We start from the raw sequence: 20,101 nt of genomic DNA on the forward strand, positions 1-20,101 counted from the left end.
GAAATGGCTACAGATATGCCCAAACTGCATTTTGAAATGACTGCATCGCACTTTGCGGATGAGGCTTGCTGCCTTCATCAGATGGGGCCACGTAAACATATGAAGAAGCCTTATAACCAAATTAAACTACTGACTCTCTTAGCCCATTACCATCTGCTCTGTCTGCCAACATCTCTGCAGGGTTTTTCCCTAGCTTGCTATCCAAGACTATTAATTGGGAGATTCCAGGGACTGATCTTGAGTCACTCTCAATAAAGGCCATCGCTCAGTGGTAGAGCATCTGCTATGCATACAGAGGGTCCCAAGTTCAATCCCCCATATCTCCAGGTAGGGCTGTCAGAGACCCTTGCCTGAACCCTGGAGAGCCACTGCCAGCCCATAATTCCCATCCTCTCATCTACGCTGGCTTAAAAAGACTCTGTTGGTGCTTCTGGCTTGCTCTCAGTTTCTGACAACCTCCACCCATCAAAATAAGCTTTGCTAAGTTTTTGGAGCAGGACCATAGTTCAGTGATAGAGCTCACAATTTGCATGCAGAAGGTCTCAAGTTCAACTCATACTATTTCCAAGCCAGCTTAGATGAAATCAAGCAACACATGCTAGGAAAAGGCTGAAACATTGGGGAACCTCTGTCAGGCAAGGCAAATGATACAAAGCAGCTTTGTATGTTTGTGCATTTGTAGTTTCTTTGATGTGTTATGAAAGACACAGTATATAGTACGGACAATGAAAAAACTTCTAAAGGTTACTTATATATAAAATTTCTCCAGGTGTTCACATCTCTGAATTGAAACAAACAACATTTTTCTATTTAGAAGGCAGAAAATAAGAGGTGCTTCTGGGATTTTAAAAGTAGACACAATAATAATCTGTAATAGAAAAGATAATTATAGATATTTAAACACTATGCTCCAGCATAAAAGATATCTGTGGGCCTCGTTATCTGTATTCTTTTGGTGCTCTTTTTAAATAAAGCACAATGACTATCTATTTTCTTTAGTCATATTTAACTGTGGAACAGTTTACAACATATAACACCTAATGAAAAAGACAGTAACTCATATTTTGTAGAATGGACAGTGCTCCATGGTTACATTTATCATTGCATGGTGCCAAGCTATTTATAACAAGCATGCATGCGTGTGTGTGAAGTAAAATCAAAGAGGCAAGTCTGTACATCAATGTTAATTGATGTTCCATGCACTTAAGTCAGTTAGGAAGCAAGAAGTAAAATTCCAAACTTGTTAGCTTATCTAATATCCCTGAGTTTTAAAACACTGAAGTGTTATTTTGTTGTATTTGCCATGATAACACTTCCTGATAACAACTTAAGTTTTTCAAAAATTTAAAGGGTCCAATTTACATTTAGGAAACACCTATTTAGAATACTTTTAAGGCAATTTTAAATGTTAATTAAATGCAAATATTTTACAACTATAAATAAACTTACTTTAGCCTGGATTATTTTCTGATTTTTCATACTGAATTTTTCTTTCATTTCTTCCAAGAGACGCTTCATATTTCTCTCTTCTGGCTTGCCTAGATATTTTTTGTTAATATGAAGATAGCAATGCCATTTAGCTGATTCAAAGCCCCAGTGGCAGGTCCTCTTGTCAGGAGCTCGATGAGAATGCATCACAAATGTTTGGGGAGAAAACATCGAATAGCACTCTAAACACTGGATACATGGCGAATCTGGCTGCAGATAAAACTGTGGAGCAAATAAACCCTGACACTTTCCCAAGCATTCATGCTCTACTTCAAAGGCACCGCCTGTCTCTTTTAGCTGGGCCAGTGAATTCTTCGCGTGAAGCAGGCTGCCATTTTGAGGGAAAGTGCGAGGCCGCAGCAATGCATTGCATAGTCTCTGAGCATCAGTCAGTGTGATCAGCCCACAAGATGGGGCATTAAACGGAAGGATTCCCAAAACCTTTAAGATGTGAAGCTGGTCTGAAGTGCACCTAGAGCAATAGATGTAAAGTTCATCGCACACTGTGTTAATTTGCTGTAAAGAAAAGTCACGGAGCACAGAATTCAAGACTTGAGGCAGGCAAAGTCTCTGTTCCCCTCCAACGTTAAAACAAGATATAGACTCCCCTTCCAATAAAGTCTGTGTCAGCTCTGTAGAGCTGTCGGAAGGAACAAGCAGTGGACCAGGAAGGACCTGGGGCGATGGGAGAGGTACAAAGACAGAAGACGTGCTTTCTTGAGAATGGCGAGCAGAAAATGCTGCTGGTCCTCCCAGCGAACTCTGGCTACTTAAGTGGAATTGTGCCAGTGTATGTTTCAGCCCTGGATTTAAGTTCAAGGGCTCAGATGCTGAAGCAGTGTTTGGTTTGGCATCTTCCTCTCTGTCCTCCATAAAGTTTTCTTCACATTCATCCAAATGTTCCTTCTTTATTGTTGGCAATTTATTTACCACAGTTTGTTTTACATGCATTTCTGTCATTGCTTTTTTTGCTGGAGGACTGTCCTCTTCTTCTGCTGCAGTCCCCTTTTGCTTTGACTGACAACCACGGGGAAAGTTTGTCTGTGCAGCTGCCATAGCTAAACTTTAGATAGGTGACTCTGAAGTTTGATCACTGGCAGGTCTTTCAGATCTCAATTCCTGGTTGTCTCAGCTGCTCAACCAGTATGGCTGCTTTTAATTAAATAAGACACCAAAGTAGGTAAATGAAAAGTTCAACACTTTGCATTTAAAATCACAGCCTTTGAAGTTAAGGAATCGCCTAGAAATATGTCATTCAAAAATACTTTTTCTCTAATTAACTAAATATAAAACGAACAGCCCAATGCACATATAAAAAGGTTTTCCTCAAATCTTCAAGTCACTGGTCTTGAAACTGATCCAGTGATTTTGATCCAATAGAAAACGGTGATTTAGTACAAAGTTAAGCTTTGAAGGAGATTTCAATGTCTACAGGCTCTTCCATCAGAACACAGAAGTTCTCACAGTCTGAGATGTGCTGCTTTCAAACCTACACTTCTATAAGAGGGGGAGCTTTATGTGTCAAGTCTTGTTATTTGCACTATCATAGACAAGGTTTTGGATTTACTGTCCAACAAAGTTTTCCAGTCCCATCAGTCTCAGTGTTAATTCACCAATAAACACTTGAGTGGAAGCTGATCCTAGATTGTTGGTTGTAACTATATGTATATAGGTGACCATTGCGAAAAATGAAAATTAGCTCCCAGCCATCAGCAAAATTGATTTCTTGGGTTCATCCTTTCACAAAATCTGAATGAGGGGTAGAAAAACAGACAGGTATTTTATAATCAGAAATGTACTAAAGCAATCAAACAGTTTCAAATTAAATTCATATATTTTAAATATGCACACTTAACACAGCAATAGTGTTTCCTGAGCTAACATAATTTGATCTGTGAGAGTGCAAGCTTGAGTTATAGAAGCTTTATCTTGTTAAAATATTCTGGGCACTACTTTCAGACACTTAATCAAGAATAGTCAAATAAAAGAGATTGCTATGCGTATTTTCCCTTAGAACCAAAACTATTCACAAGAAATCCATGATCTCTCAAGATCTTGCCTTGGTAATGGACTGGATGACAGCCAACAAACTGAAGCTCAATCCAGATCTAGGGCAGTTCCCTAGACTGGATGGATGGGAGGTTACCTGCTCTTGGAGGGGTTGCATTGCCTCAGAAGTAGCAGGTATGCAGTTTGAGGTACTTCTGGATCCTTTACTGTCGCTTGAGGCTCAGGTGGCCTCAGTGGTCCTTCTATCAGCTTTGACAGGTGGCCCAGCTGCACTCGTATCTGCACCTCTATCTAACCACTGTTGTCTATGCTCTGGTAACCTCTAGGTTAGATTACTGTGATGTGTTATACATAAGGCTGCTTCTGAAGACAGTCCGGAAACTTCCAACTAGTGCAGGAATTGGTGGCCAGGTTGCACACTGAGGCAAGATGGTTTGAGCATATTACATCCTGACCCACCAATCCTGACTGCCAATTAGCTCCCAGGCCCAAGTCAAAGTGCTGGTTTTGACCTATAAAGCCCTGAACAGCTCAGGATTTCCAAAAGCTGCCTAGCCCTACTTGTGGGGGAAGGAGGCATGTTTTCTTCCGGCACACATCTTTGTATTTCCTCTCCCTGTTCCCCATTTATTCACCTGTGCATATTCAACAATACAGACATGTGCACTCCTTATATCTTATCCACCCCCTCCATTTCAATGTATCAACTGTTCAGACATATTATGAAATGACAGCCTGTCCTGCATATAATACAGGTCCTGAAGTTAGCTAGGCAGAATGTAAGCAAAGCAGACATTCCACTTGACTTCTCCTCTCCTCCCTTACATATTCTGTTGCTTTACGCACATTCCACTCAGTATTTACCCCATAACCTATTTTGAAGGGGAATGGAACAACATAGGGGAGGCAAGTGTTAGTTTCTCTCCCACCAGTTTTGTTCCCTTCTCCTCTTGCCCTAATTGCTATTTCCTGGTCTCAGAATTCTCCAACATTTCCCCATAAATCTCTCTCTCTCTCTCTCTCTCTTTGTAATGCATTTCTCACCCCCTCCCAATTCACATATTTGTTATCTCTGCTGTCTCTAACCCCCATCACCAGGAGCTAACGCCTCTCAATTTCATCACACAGTGAATCTACACAATATAAGCTATTTAGAAATACAGGGGTGATGAGAAAACAATTATTTGGAAACAAATAAAAAAAATACTCTTGGAATTTGTAGAATTGAAAAAAGGAGCACTTCTCTCTCATACTTGGTAAATTCAGAATCTACAGCAGAAATCCTAGGAAAATCAAAGTTCCCTTTAGCCTTTTGAAACTGGTATATAAAACACAAATAATTGCACTGCAACCATACACATTTTACATTTGGAACTTATGTTTCTCATGCAATAATAAAGAATGACAACACTACTGTTGCTTCAGACAAAGCAACTCCAACATAATATATTTTCCCTTTCAACACATGAACTGCCTATACCCTTCCCTTCTAGCTTTTGGTTAATACTCAGCATTTTTTGTGGGGGGTGGGACGGGACACATTTAGCACAGGAGTTCCTCACTCCCTAACATCACTAGTTTCAAAAATCTACCATGTAAATCAGCTCACTTCTCCCATGACTAAATGTATATGCTTTCAAAATAGTCTTTTCTCCAGACTTCCTCAACACACATACCACAATTACATGATTTATTTTACCCCAAAGACAATCAGAGCTTCCCACTTCCCAGAGTAACTTTTTGTCAAATTACCACACTCCATCCAAACCTAGCCCTACAAAAAAAAATCACAGAGAAAGACTTTCCCCTAAAAATCATTCAAGATGTCACAAAGAACCATTAACCTTACTAATATCCACCTAAGAGTCCCTTTAGTCTACCCTCCCTAAGACATGCAAAATCTCACAGAATTTCTTCTCCCAATGTCTTTTTGCAATACAGTGGTACCTCGGGTTAAGAACTTAATTCGTTCTGGAGGTCCGTTCTTAACCTGAAACTGTTCTTAACCTGAGGCACCACTTTAGCTAACGAGGCCTCCCACTGCCACCACAAGATTTCTGTTCTCATCCTGAAGCAAAGTTCTTAACCCGAGGTACTATTTCTGGGTTAGTGGAGTCTGTAACCTGAAGCGTCTGTAACCTGAAGCGTCTGTAACCCAAGGTACCACTGTAATTCTTATACACCCATCCACAGTAAGCCACCTCCTGAAGAAACACTCAAATATATAAATACCTGTATTATTATTATTTAAATTTGCATACCACCCTTCATCCGTAGATCTCAGGGCAGTTCACAACATAAAAATACAAGATAAAAACACAATATGCATAATAAATACAAAAGAAGAACACAAACACATTTAAAATTATATAGGATGTTAGTCAGCTCAAAGCCTGGTTGAAGAGGAACGGTTTCATCTGGCACCTAAAGGTGTATAATGAAGGTGCCAGGCAAACCTCCCTGAGGAGAACATTCCACAAACAGAGAGCCACTGCAGAAAAGGCTACTACCCTCCATTTCTAAACTGCTTCAGAGGATTCCTTAGAAAGGTATAAGGGCGTCCTTAATGAGAAGATGGTAAACAAGCTTCCTTGAAAGCTCACTCAGTACTTTCCACCACCCTGCCTTTGCAAACTGGACCTGTCTATTCTAAGATCCACTCTTTTTAGTTTACACTGAGCAACGGGGAGGCCCATCAGACTGCACGAACAGTGTGCACACCCTAGAACATTTCCCAGAATCCTCCGCAATATGCAGGCATTCCAGAGCAGGTGAGCAAGGGGTTCCTCAGCAGAAAAGTCAGTCTGTGTGGAAAAGGTTCCCTGCAGCTGGAAATCTTTGAAAAGCCACCCACGCAATACCTTATAGTCTGGAAACTCCTTGTCCACAAACACTTCTGTTCTCAGGAAACATCCTAAAGCAATGACTTAACATTCCCACAGCCAATGCGAGTGTGCCTTTGCTTGCAAACCCCGACAAAAGCGGCCCTCCACCCCCCACCCCACCCCACCCCACAACATCCTGCGCTGAATCATTCCTGGTAGAAGCTGCTGCTGCTGCTGACCCGCCCCCACCCCCGGTTCCCCCCACCGCCTTCTACTAGGAATCTCCTTCCACACCTCCAGCCCCAGAACCCCAACTCCTCCTCTTCTTCTTCTCGTGGAATTTCCCTGCCCTGCCCTGAACTAAACTCCTTTCCCTTCTGGCATCAGACTTAACCTGCTGCTGCAGACGCTCCTCCCCCGACAGGCGGCGAGGAAGGTTAAGTCTAGCTAGCAGAGAGGCGACCGGGGGGGGGTGTGGAGAGGGAAGGTTAGGCCGTGTGGGGCGGAGTGTCTGCAAAGAGTCTCTCCAAAGACGCCCTCAGATTTTCACCTCCTCCCCTCCCTCCAGCCGTATCGCCCCTTCTCTCTCTCTGTCCTCCCCCCCCCCCGACGCCACAGCTTCCCTTCCCAGGCCGACGTTGCTCTCCAGAACAACCTCCCTCCACCCACCCCACTCGTGCATATTTGTCTACTTTATTGCATTAAATAAAATGTTTAAGGAAATCCTTCCCCCCCCTCTTTTTTTTGGGGGGGGGAGGGAGGTTGTTAGTCCGATCCCCATCGCGAAAGCGATCCTTCCCCGACACACACACAACACTAAGTAATAATTACCCCCACCTCCAAAAAGGAAGCCTATTTCCCATCCCCCATCCGGACAGGAGACGAGCCTTCCCCCCCCCCGCACCCCATTTGCAATACACACACACACACCATCCCTACACATACACACACCCTGCAACTGCTCTCGGCTAACCCCACTCCATTCCCCTCCCCCATCACCCTTCCTCCCCGGGACCATCCCTTTCTCTCTCCCCCCCCCCCACCATTGCCTCAGTATAAACACGGAGGGCCCCCCCCCCAATACATACACCCTAGTCTCTCTCCCCCACGCCCAACTCCCCCTGCCCCGCTTCCCCCCTCCTCCTCCCATCGAGGGTCCCGCCGGCCGGCCGGCCGGCCTCACCTTCTTCCGAGAGAAGCGAGCGTCCTTTCCCCCGCTTCACCGTCCATACCTCACAGCCGGGCTGCCCCCGACAGAGGAGCAGAAGCCGCTGACGCGCCGCCCACCCGTGACCTCACTGCGGAGACAGAGGAGGAGGAGGAGGAGGAAGGAAGGAAGGAGGAGGCGGCGGCGGCGGCGATGGTGGAAAAACCACCGTGACTGAGGCGGCGGCGGCGGCGGCGGCGCGCGGGCACGAACCCTCCAGGAGCGCGCGCCCCGCCAAGCCCCGCCCACTGTCTGGGCCAGCTGCTGGCTGGCGCTGGCTCTGGCGCTGCGTGTGTGTGTGTGTGTGAGAGGGAAAGAGCGCGTGAGGCAATACTTTCCCTTCCCTCTCTGTTTGCCTGGGAGAAAGCCAGCCCGTCTGCGCCGCCGCGTCCTCCTACTAACCGCGGAATTTATAGAGCTGTTCCCGCTCCGCCGGTGTCCGCCTCTTCCCACCAGGCCACCCACCCCCCCCAGAATATAAACACAGGAATACGTCTTCCCCTCACACACACACACACCATCCCTCCCTCCCTCCCTTCGCTCTTCCCAGGCCGCCCAACAACCGAATAGCTCCGCTGCCCGCGTCTTCCTGTCTGCCCTCCGCTTCCTTGTGCCGTATTTCGCCTCAGCGCCGCTTCACACGTTACGCGGGGATCGAAAAGCCCAGGTTGGGTTTCCCGCAGCAGGACGCGTGCAAAAATAAACTGGAGTGGGCCGCAGCGCCCTCTGGAGTGCACGTGTCTTGTGTCACTTTCGGGCTTTAGGACTTCTCGAAAGCAACGCTAGTGAGGGGAAGTCAGCTGAAAACTGCGGTTTTCACGTTGTTTCTTACTAGTTATTTACTTGGTTTTGTCTGATCCGTCAGCTCGTCTCCGCTGCGGTTGTCGGGGATAGCTACCCCGGAGATTTTGGCGTCTGAGACAGGAAAGCCAAAGGCAGGCAAACAGAGAGGGAAGGGAAAGCATTCCCCGCATAACAATTAACTTGAGGGCACTAGACTTCCCAAGTGGATTGTGGCTGTGACTCACATCTTTGTCTGTCTGCCTCCCGGGGCGACCACCCTTATCTCACGGTGAAACTGCCTGTGCTTGTTTGTCCTCCGCTTGCCTAGTCAAAACACTTCGCCCAGTTTGGCCTGCTTCTTTGCTCCTACGTGCCAGTAGGTTAAACAGTAATTGGGTGAAAGTTTGTCACTAATTCAACTTTTTTAAAACTGAAAAAGCATATTGCCCAGCAACCAAAGTGTAAACACACAGTTGAAGACTCATGGGCACCAGCTGTTAGCTTTTCCACTAAGCTTTCGCCACAAAGATTGGGGTGAAAAGGAAGGAGAAAATAAACGGCCGTGTAATAGCTTGCACCTTGTGCAACGCACATGTATGCACATGCACTGTTTTCTGTCAACAGATGCCATCAAATGTATGGGCCACAATCCAGATACAGGTTCACGCAGCCCAATAAATTGCTAGGAAGACACATTCCCATCTCTAATGTAAACCACCCTGAGCTTCTTTTAATTAATGCAGCATATCAATATGTATGGCAGGTCCTTGCTAAAGTTTACCCATTCCAAATTTTGGCAAAGGAAAGCAAAGGGAGAGGTAAAAGGATGAATTCAAGAAAATTTATTTACACTGGACATAGTTTAACTTTAGCTGCTGTAAGAGCCAAAGGGTTAGGCAGCAGGGTGCAATGGGAAGCAAACTGCTCTGGATTCCCACATAGCTCCCCCCCCCAATTTATTGGTTGATGTTGCTTGAAGTAGGTAAAACAAATGAGACTGTATATATTCTCCAGTTCTTCTCTGCCTTAAAATCCTGTTGCTCTTCCTTAACCCCCAAGTAACCTAACTATTACAAGCACAGTTACATAGATAAGTGGTAGTATAATGCATACTTACCAAATTTATTCAATTCCATTCAGAGGTAGGAATTGGGATTGGGGGCAGCCTATCTAGTTGGTCTTATCTAGGAATCTCTGTATTCCAAGATTATTGTGTTCACCTAACAGACAACAAAAAGAAACATTTTAAAAATATTCCTTTATTTTAACTCAAATACATGCTGATTCTTAGATTGTAAAACAACAAAAAACACCTGGCCTAGAAGTTCTTTGGCTGAAGCAAGTCAAGCTCCCAGCTCTTTCCTGGCTGGCCTAACCAGGGGAACAAGACTGCTAGGGAGCAGAGCCACTCAGTATGTGAATGCCTCACCACCCGCGTCTCAGTGAGGCTTACTCCCAGGTAAATGGGTTTAGGAATGCAGCTTCTCAGCAGTTCTGACTTTGGAATAGGAAGGTTGGTTGGTGAAGCAAATAGAAGATGGAAGGTTTTTGGCTATTGATTTTTTGGTCTCTCCAATTATTTTCAATGTCAGCACCAAATAAGTTTGAAACTTTGATCCCATAGTGATATAATAAGCTAATATTTTAATAAAATCACTATGGCCTGGAAAGTCAATGGAAACCGGGGAAGCCAGTCATTCTATTAAACTGATAGTGCCCTAAGGTTTGAAACAGATCAACACTGATCAAAAACTGAATTGTTAATAAGAGTATAAATATAATTTGGAGTGAGAAAGAAGAGCAGCTGCTAAAACTGAACACTAAAGTGTCGCTAGGGAAACCTATCCAGAAGCACTTGGGAGTATTAGAGCTACTTACTTAAGATGATGTGGTGTTAAATGTGTATTCTTACTAGATTTATTTACTTAAAACTAATAATAATAATATTGCCCCAACCCCTGGGCAAAACATTAAGCACAGTAAAACATCAAACATTAAAAACTTCTCTAAAGAGGGCTGCCTTCAGATTTATTCTAAAAGTCAGATAGTTGTTCATTTTCTCTGCCTAGTTGTTCATTTTCTCTGCCTAGTTCCCTGCAGCCTCACTTCTCACAATGAGGGAACTGCCAGTAAGGTAGAGTTGGATCTCAGTGTCTGAATGATAGGGGTATATAACAATACTGTACACATAAAACCACACAGTAAAAACAGACATAAATTAACCATTGCAGAAAGATGTATTCTTAATTGCCTGCATAGGTCTGGTGGAACAGAAAAGTTTTCAGCAGGTGTTTAAAAGTTGAAATAAAAGGCACCTTGCAACCTTCAAATACCGGTAATTCATGCCTTATTGTAAGGACTTGTTCTTAAGACTCATGGCCACAGGATTAGTTTAAACCACAAGACTGGGAGTAGTCAGGGGTTAAAATTGCCAGGCACAGGGTGTTGAAAGCAGCACAAGGGATGGGGACAGCTTTTTAAATGCACATCCTTCATTATCCCTGGTGGCTCTCCAGCAAAGCTTCAAAGATTAGAGCTTTCAGTTCTCATACAAGATGAAATAAACACATCAAGTTCCTTTAAAGAGCTTTCTACTTGGCACACAGAAAAAACTCCACAAGGCAATTTTAAAATCTCTTTATAGCTCACCCTTCACATCTTTTAATGTAGTTTCTGATAGGTGGTGTCTCTCTCACCCACACGTGAAAGGAGAAGTGAGACAATTGATCTGCATTTTTAATGCACAAGTGAAAATTGCTATTCCAAATTACTTCATGTTAAGAGAGAGGTGTTGACTAGTGTTGTACAAAATCTTAAAAATAACCTTCCTGTCAAACTGGTTAGCATACACACCAAACCTGTTTCTCAAACTGCTAAGATGTATACGGCACTTTGTCACACTGTTTTATGAATTAATTCAAATTCATCATTTCCATTTGTGAACATCTCTCATTATCTACCACTTACAAAGGATATGTGCTTCCTACATTATCTGAAAATCTAATTAACACACCAGGAGAGAAATGGAAAACATATTCACTACAATTCCTTGAGCTAAAGCTATGAATCAGAATAGATACCAACTGTCCAAATGTATAGATGCATGTGGTTAGGAACCCTAGATATAAAAAATAATACTCAAACGCTAGCTTCCCATCACTTACATTAGGCTTTTCCGTGTTAGTGTGGTGACTTGAGACTGAACCCAAAGAATTCCCCTTTTCATCTTCCCATTCCTTTAAGACATCAGCCCCAGCTATTTAGAATCCTTCCCTACTGCCTCTCTGTAAGTGTTGAGCCATAATATGCTATTTACTCCCAATAATAGAACACATGGGCAACAACCCCAGATTTGGGTAGGTGATCCTCATATCCTGGAGGTGAGCAGAGATTTGCATAATTAAGCTTGCTCTATCTTCTTTCACTCCATTGTACCTGAGAACAGTGCAGACTTTATGACTTTAGCATCAACCTACATCCCCCCCACACACACTTTGCTTAGCATTCAGTCTGATGAAGAATGTTGGAGAACTCAAAACGTTGCTCCCTATTTTGTGACAGTTCCCATTTAATCCTAACATAGGTATTCTCCTATTGTGGATTTTGAAACACTTATCTTATGTTATCTCAAATAGGTCATGTATTATGTTACCCTACAGTCCCTAAAATCATCACTGTTACCTTCTACAAAGTTCTGCTATAGACACTTAAGGACGTAGGAGTCTACCTTATACTCGGACAGGGCATGGAGCTCAGTAGTTTCTCTTGACAGCAGCTCACGGAGCTTTGAACAAGAGTCACTCTCAGTTCTACTTGGATATTTCAGGGGTTGAACCTAGGACATTTTGCACGCAGAGCATGTGCTTTACAGCTGTGCTATTGCCCTTTTCCAAGGCTACCTGTGGCTGGTTCAAGTGAATTATAGCAACATTTATTAAAATAGTTAAAGAGGAATAATGATAATGATAATAATGTAATTTATTATTTCTACCCAGCCCATCTGCTGGGTTTCCGCAGCCACTCTGGGCAGCTTTCAACAGAACATTAAAAACGGAATAAAACTTCAAACATTAAAAACTTCCCTAAAAGTCGGATAGTTGTTTATTTCCTTGACATCAGATGGGAGGGCGTTCCACAGGCTAGGCGCCACTACCGAAAAGGCCCTCTGCCTGGTTCCCTGTAACCTTACTTCTCGCAGTGAGGGAACCGCCAGAAGGCCCTTGGAGCTGGATCTCAGTGTCCTGATTGAATGATGGGGGTGGAGACGCTCCTTCAGGTATACTGGGCCAAGGAAGTGATAATACTACCTACCAGTAAATATATTGGCACAATAATGATCTCAAAATCTTACAGAGATTCTTTTCTCCATTGATAGTGCATTTAAGAGATTCTAGAAGCCCAGTTGTAAAACACAACTGTTGACAGGCCAAATATTATTCTGATTGTACTGCAAACTTAGATCCTTGGGTGTCCATTTGATAATGAAGTTTTTTTCTATATTTCCAGTGCAAGACGCCTTAAATTTGATATAAAATGTTAGTTTACAGATACAGTAAAGGGAGATAAGTCTGCATTTGATCTATAATTAGCAGCATGGTTACCAAGAAACAGCATCACTTGTCTAGGGGCAGCAGGGAGGCATATGGTTATAACCACCACACAGAATATTAGTAATTCCCAAGAATAACAGTCTCTTGCAGCAATGGCAGCGACTGTCTAGAGTTGGTGGGTTGGAAATTTTTAAGTCCCCCTCCTGCTTATGACTTTTACAGCACTAAAAAGGAAATAACTCATTTAAATATGTGCAAAGACCCATAGTCTTCCAACTAAGAAACTATTCTCTATATATTCACAGATAGGGAGAATGGATTTCATGTGAGATGGAATGAGCCTAACTCCTTGATAAATAGATCCAATCAGCTCTCATTTAGAAATTAAATCATTCCTTAATTTTAAAAAGTCATAACGCATTTTAAAAGAAGTAAAAAACTATAATACTTTCCAGGTTCTGTCTCCTCCTCCTTCCATTGTAAATTACAAATATCATTTCCTAAAATTGAATTTCAGCCACATAGACAAATAAAGAGCAAATTCTGATCCAGAACCCATCAGAATTTAGCATTAGAAGACCCTATTTTCAATACCATGGCTCAGCCCTGGAAATGTGAAAGACCTCTACGCCATGTCCAGAGTACCTCCCCGCTGCACAATCATAACTAGGCTCCGTATGTCTAGGGCAAGATATATTCCAGATTTGGGTGAGGATACTTTGTTGATCGACATGACCTACCCCACAACATGAGATTTGATAACTCCAACTTCCAAGATACCCATTAATGTAATGAACTGAAACATAGGAACTCTCGCACGAACTTCATCTCAGTACCTTTCACCTAGGTGGAAGCGGAGGTTTTGCTACTCAAGTAGGCCGCAGAGAAGTCAGGAAAGCAGAATCCAGAAAGAGTGATATTTAAGATGCACCATAATAGGTAGTTCCAACCAAAGACGGGAGTCTTGATGAGTAACATGACAAGGTTGCCTACTAGCTCTTTGGATTAGCCAGGGCACAAGTCTGTCCCACAATGTCTGCTCCATTAGGCAACAGACTCCTTAAATCTGTCCATCACACAAGGTCACTATTATGCTTGATTTTGCAGGTAAAAGGAGAGACAGCCAATAGATAAAATCTTAGCAGCAAAGGGTAAAAACAGGCACATATGGACTTGTTTGGCTGTAATTCTAAAGTTAAAACAGGCATTTGGATGTTATTCTCTTCTTCAAACAGTGAAAACACAGCTCTGTTGACAGCAAAGGAGGGCATGCCTTTCTCTGGCACAAGGAAGTACAGTGGTGCCCCGCAAGACGAATGCCTCGCAATACAAAAAACGCGCTAGACGAAAGTTTTTTCCGTTCGCGATTTGCCTCGCAAGACGAATTTCCCCTATGGGCTTGCTTCGCAAGACGAAAACGTCTCGCGACTTTTTTTCTTTGACTAAAAACAAAGACATGTTTTGCTTATAAAGTTAATTTATTTTCCCTTAAATTTTTGAACTGCTCTTTACAGTATGTGTGACTTTAAAGAGCAGTTAATAAACTGTTGTTGTACCAAATTTGGCTTTGTTTGGACTTTTTTTGACCATAGGAACGCATTAATTGATTTTCAATGCATTCCTATGGGATTTCGTGCTTCGCAAGACGAAAAATTCGCTAGACGACAAAAATTGCGGAACGAATTAATTTCGTCTTGCGGGGCACCACTGTATGCAGGTGCTGCACCTGGTTTTGATACATGTCTGAATGTGATCTTCCTTCATTCCCGAGATTCAGTGTTCACTGTCAAGTGGGAAGCGCTCCTTAAACACAATGCAAGATTGGCCTGAGTAATGTGTGAAGGGGGCCGGGAGCCATGGCAGCTCTACACCATACTTTTAAAGCACATCCTACACACATTCAAAGGATGTGACCTCCCCTAAAGAATCTTAGGAACTATAGTTTCCCTGCCAGAGTGCTGCTATTACCAGCATATTTAAACTATGCTTTAAATGTATAGTATGGGACACGGGTGGCGCTGTGGCCTAAACCACAAAGCCTAGGGCTTGCTGATCAGAAGGTCGGCGGTTCGAATCCCCGCAACAGGGGGAGCTCCCATTGCTCAGTCCCTGCTCCTGCCAACCTAGCAGTTCGAAAGCACGTCAAAGTGCAAGTAGATAAATAGGTACCACTCTGGCGGGAAGGTAAACGGCGTTTCCGTGCACTGCTCTGGTTTGCCAGAAGCATCTTAGACATGCTGGCCACATAACCTAGAAGCTGTCTGCAAACGAACGCCGGCACCCTTGGCCAGTAAAGCGAGATGAGCGCCGCAACCCAAGTCGTCCATGACTGGACTTAACGGTCAGGGGTCCCTTTACCTTTAAATGTATAGTATGGACCTGCCCCTAGTCTGCAACTCAGCATTTTCAATAGGGCTGTAAACAAACGATGGAAGAACGTCTTATGATGCACATTTCTCTTAACTGCTAATTGGCATTACTATAACCTAAATTGTACCCTTCCCTGCAGAAGAGATGCCAGTTCATAGACTCCCATGATGAATTAAGATTTGAGGAGTTAATCGTCTGTGAAAACTAATTATGTGTTTACTGTCTAATGTTCAAGAGTTCTCCAGTAGTAATAAAGAGAAGTAAATAAAATTGCTAAATTAGAAGGATACTCAAGGAAAGCGTACAATGAGTGCAACACAGGATTTAAAGAAAAAGCCCTGGTGGTTTTTTTAATTTTGAAACTTAAAATGGAAAGTAAAAAAGTGTGCAGAAATACAAGAGATTACACAGTACAGTACAATATCTGCAAAATGAAGGAAGTACATAGTACAGGATGGAAGCACCCATTTAGTTCAATGTTTACACTAAAAGGCTACCTTCAGAAAAGCATGCTGAATTAGCTGTCCATGTCTGAATTCCCTGTTCAATATTTTAAGACAGCCTCTACACATTTAATATATTTTTTTAAAAAAACAACAACAACTAACAATACCATGGCACTTGTTTGGAAACATGAAAAACAAAATAAAACAAAACTTGATATTTGCTTTCAACATCCCTCAGTTCTTTGTGAAAAATTGACACTATAAGATGAAATAAGTAAGACACACACATACAAGGGGGTGGGAAGCACATTGTAACATCTGCAATTTTACTCCTTTTGTGCTTTGAAGAAAAGTCTTAGATGTGAGAATTTCACTCACCTACAGTTTGTGAGTCAGAAAATGTACCTCTTATATAAGTCATTCTGTACCATGCAGCTTATGAAGTGAAACCGCTGTTAGTGGCCTAATTTCAGATACATTAAGAAAGGACGAAATAAAATAAGAGGGCACAAGCCAAGTTGTAAGTTAGCTCTATTAAGTTATAGAGGTCTCCTTCCCCCTTCAAGAATGTAAAACTGAAAGACTATTCATCAGATCTAAAACATAGCACAATTAAATGTTTTTAGATGTACCCTGTAACTGACATGAGCTTAACAAGGGAAAGTACCAAAGTGGTTGAATTCCTCCTCTTCAACATGCCAGTGTTTGAAAAGCACAATGAAGATAATGTATACAAGTCAAAGAGGCAATTTTTGCCTTAATGCACAAATGTACCATAGATTAGGTTCACAATGGCAGAGAAAAATAACTCACAGAAGGCTAACTAGAATGTGCTTGGTTCTGGACAACTATTAAGTTAAGTCCACATTTCTACATTATCGAAAACACTTTGAAAATCCCTTGTCTTTACAAGCATTTAAAAATCAAGCAAAATACACAAGTGACATCTCCAGCCAGCAGTTCCTCGACTTTTAAGATAAAGCATGCAACTTTTTCTCGGTACATCATTATATTAATTATATACAGACCTTTAGAACGCCCATCTTCACTGACCTAGCTGGTTTGAATTTTTATTTAGACTTTCGCATACATCTTAGAGCAGTAAGTATAGGACCATAAGAGGAGCCACACTTCCCTAATCACATTAATAGAGGGATCCTTTTGTAGTGGTATAGTGTAATGGTTTTTCAAACTGTACAGCTGCAGTATGAGCCTATTAGCCTTTTAAATCCATAGTGAAAATAAATTCTGATCTACCTTAACAGAAGCTACAAAATTATAAAGCTGGCTGCATGAGGTTGTATATGTTAACATTAGCTGCCTATTTCTGCTAAATACTTATTTTATTTTATTTTATTTTTTAAAAAACTCTACTGGTTCATTTTAATTCAAACTGATACCATACATTTTATTAGCCCTTTTGAAAAGGACAGACTTAATAAGAAGGCACTCATTTACATAGCAAGGATGTATACCAAAGAACTTTGATTAAACGAATGACAAGTAATTTTGGAGTCAAATCTACTGCATGGTGCTTGAAAGAAAAGTCCTATTTAGAGGCAGCCATGGTCTCCGTTGTCAAGAAAGCAACTATTCTCCATGGCTCTGTCAAGCCTAAAGTAAATGCTGTGCCACTTCCAAGTCTAAAAAAAAAAAAAGCAAGGCATTACAGTGGTACCTTGGTTTACGAACGATTTGGTTTACAAACTCCGCAAAGCAGGAAATAGTGTCCTGGTTTGAGAACTTTACCTCGGCATAAGAACAGAATCCGAATGGTGGAAGGACACCGGCGGCAGGAGGCCTCATTAGGGAAAGCATGCCTCGGTTTAAGAACAGTTTCAGTTTAAGAACCGACTTCCAGAACGGATTGAGTTCGTAAACCGAGGTACCACTGTATCCTGGAGACTGCAAATATTACACCACAATCCTATGCATGTTTGCTCAGAAGTAAATCCCACCAAATCCAATGGCGCCTACTCAAAGTGCACCCAGGATTGCAATGCTAAAATTGTAACATGGAAGATGAAACTTTACGTCCAGTTCACACTGAATGTGGAATATACATGGAATGGAAGCGGGCTGTGGCAGTACATGTAAAAACTCCTGCTGCTCTTCATTTGTTTTCAGTCTAACACATTATCATCACCAATGCGAGTAAGCTTCTTAGCCAGGTCTGAGAACTCAGGTTTAGCAAGGGTTCTTCAAATGCATTAGGGAGCATACTCGTTTTACTCTGGGTTGGCAACAGACACATGTAAAACTGAAGACAGGTGGACTTGATGTGTTAATTTCACTTAATGCAAGCAGGTGCTCTTTAATTAGACCACTTTGAACCCAGAGCTGCATTACATTTCAAGTGGAATAGGTGGCAACATCCTCTATTTCACATTAGGCAGCCTGTAGGAAAATGGTTGCCTTGATGTTTCAAGTTCAACTTTGGCAAAATCTGTTTTAGTGTTTTAGATTTCCTTATAGTCAAATAAAAAGCATCCAGCTTATATAGCAGGTTAATGAAAAGTTCGTATTTGATAGCAAATGACAAAGGTAAATGCATTTTATTCATTGCATCCCAACTGCAAACTGTTCATCCATGCAGAAAAATGTGTCAGCGACAAATGGCACAGTTCAGAAGTGGGAGATCAGACACATTCCTCAGCAGACATCAGAAGGGGATTGATATATTCAAAGCCTTCAAATTCAGACTGGTCAATCTTCTTCACAATATCACTGAAAATAAAAAGAGCATTTATATTCTCAAAAAACAATACAATACATTTCTACTGAGCAAAAAACCCAGAGAGCTACTGTATTCAGCACTGGCTCTACTGAAACATCAGATTCATCAGGCTACTCTCTCAACTGTCCATCAGCAAGCATTCCATCAAGCTACTACAGAAGGACAAAGGTTGCTGAAAAAGTAGTAACTTTTAGCCCTTTCCCTCTGAATCTTTCTATTCAAGCTGGTCTACAAGACCTCTGTAACTAAGAACCAGTGCAGAAGCTTCCTTTCCCCCCTTCTCTTACAGAGTCCCATCTTGTGTAGCGTCTTTTAGATTGTAAGCCTGAGGGCAGGGACTGTCTTTTCATTCATGTCTGTAAACTGCTCGGGGAGTTCCCCCCCTTTTTAACTTAAAACTGAGGTGTTAAAAACAAATAAGGGAACCCAAAGAAATGTGCTCTTGTCAGGGTTCTGATGCACTGAACAAAAAGTACACACAGGAATTCCTTTAGTCACTTCTCCTATCACTAAACTATAATTCGAGTAGAAACTATTATATTCATTTATTGTTGCTGTTGTTAATATTATTAATAATAATATTTTTTATACCAAGCATCATCCAAGGATGACAGGGCAGTTTAGTTTTTAAATAAAAATACAAACAAACAAAACAATACCTCCACAACTTCCAGTTTAAATGGCCGTAGACTAATTAGTCAAAGGCCTGGGGAAGAGGAATGTTTTCGCTTGGTATCTAAATACCGTATTTTTCACTCTATAAGACGCACTTTTTCCCTCCTAAAAAGTAAGGGGAAATGTGTGTGCATCTTATAGAGCAAATGCAGGCTGCACATCTATCCCAGAAGCCAGAACGGGGAGAGGGATCGCTGAACAGCGCTCCCTCTCACTGTTCTAGCTTCTGGGATAGCCGTGCGAAGCCTCTTCAGGGCAGCAAGGAGCCTTCATCTTCTGGGATTCAGAATATTTTTTTTCTTGTTTTCCTCCTCCAAAAACTAGGTGCGTCTTATGGTCTGGTACGTCTTATAGAGCGAAAAATGCGGTATGCGAAATGAAGCTGCCAGGCGAGCCACCCTGGGGAGAGGCCCACTGGTGATATAGTTGGTGCAAGAGCTGGTTTGCGGGGTGGTGCAAAGTGAGGAAAGTTGGGCTCAAGCAACCGCTTCCCGTAATATAACGGTGATAGCAGCAGCCAGGTAAGCAGCACCCATGGACTGGGGCAATGAGAGGCGAAGACAAAGAGGAGAGGACAATTAGGCCTGGCAGAATAGCCAAGCACGTGGAGCAGCAGTGCAGGAGCTGCCCACCAAGGGTGCTATATTGCTGGCTGCTTCACTATTGTGTTCTGTGTGGGCAACACCCTGATGAAACAGCACCCAACAGGACTGAACCCTTCCACTCTCTGCAGTGTGGCAAGAGGAGGGGGGCTAAGGAGATATACCGTCTTCCTTCCTCAGCCCTCCTCCTGACTACCTTGGGTTTAAAAAACCCTAATTAACATTAGCCCTGCTCTCCGAGTTGATTCAGAGTTCATGGTCAGCTGTTAACGGAGTCAGATTGGAGGAGCATGCACAGGCCTAGAAATTAATAAATTATGCTATCCATTTATAAATTTCTAAATTTTTTGGTGCTTAGAATTCCTGAACAATACCAGGTAATTTCCACCAGTTCTTATTATAAGCAAG

The 20,101-nt window shown here is 42.4% G+C and overlaps 2 protein-coding genes and 1 long non-coding RNA gene across 3 annotated transcripts in view; 1 reads left to right on the top strand and 2 right to left on the bottom strand.

Annotated features, from left to right (window-relative positions):
* The window catches only part of SKIL (SKI like proto-oncogene), a 33,561-nt gene extending 25,825 nt beyond the window's left edge, over window positions 1-7,736 (bottom strand). Inside the window, exons 1-2 of the mRNA XM_082224174.1 lie at window positions 7,507-7,736; window positions 1,450-3,237 (exon numbers count right to left, since the gene is read on the bottom strand). Of these exons, the coding sequence (XP_082080300.1) occupies window positions 1,450-2,544 (1,095 nt within the window). The 5' untranslated portion in view covers window positions 2,545-3,237; window positions 7,507-7,736. The remainder of the gene's footprint in view (window positions 1-1,449; window positions 3,238-7,506) is intronic.
* A 5,557-nt stretch (window positions 7,737-13,293) lies between these two features.
* LOC309533411 lies at window positions 13,294-17,035 on the top strand. Its single transcript, XR_014220225.1, has 2 exons — window positions 13,294-14,163; window positions 14,581-17,035. It is a non-coding gene; the product is annotated as an uncharacterized lncRNA (long non-coding RNA).
* Window positions 17,036-18,215: 1,180 nt separating this feature from the next.
* PRKCI (protein kinase C iota) overlaps window positions 18,216-20,101 on the bottom strand; it is a 30,155-nt gene continuing 28,269 nt past the window's right edge. Inside the window, exon 18 of the mRNA XM_082224243.1 lies at window positions 18,216-18,406. Coding sequence (XP_082080369.1) covers window positions 18,319-18,406 — 88 coding nt within the window. The 3' untranslated portion in view covers window positions 18,216-18,318. The remainder of the gene's footprint in view (window positions 18,407-20,101) is intronic.

Source organism: Podarcis vaucheri (genome assembly GCF_965113315.1).
Source record: "Podarcis vaucheri genome assembly, chromosome: 5".
NCBI lineage: Eukaryota > Metazoa > Chordata > Lepidosauria > Squamata > Lacertidae > Podarcis > Podarcis vaucheri.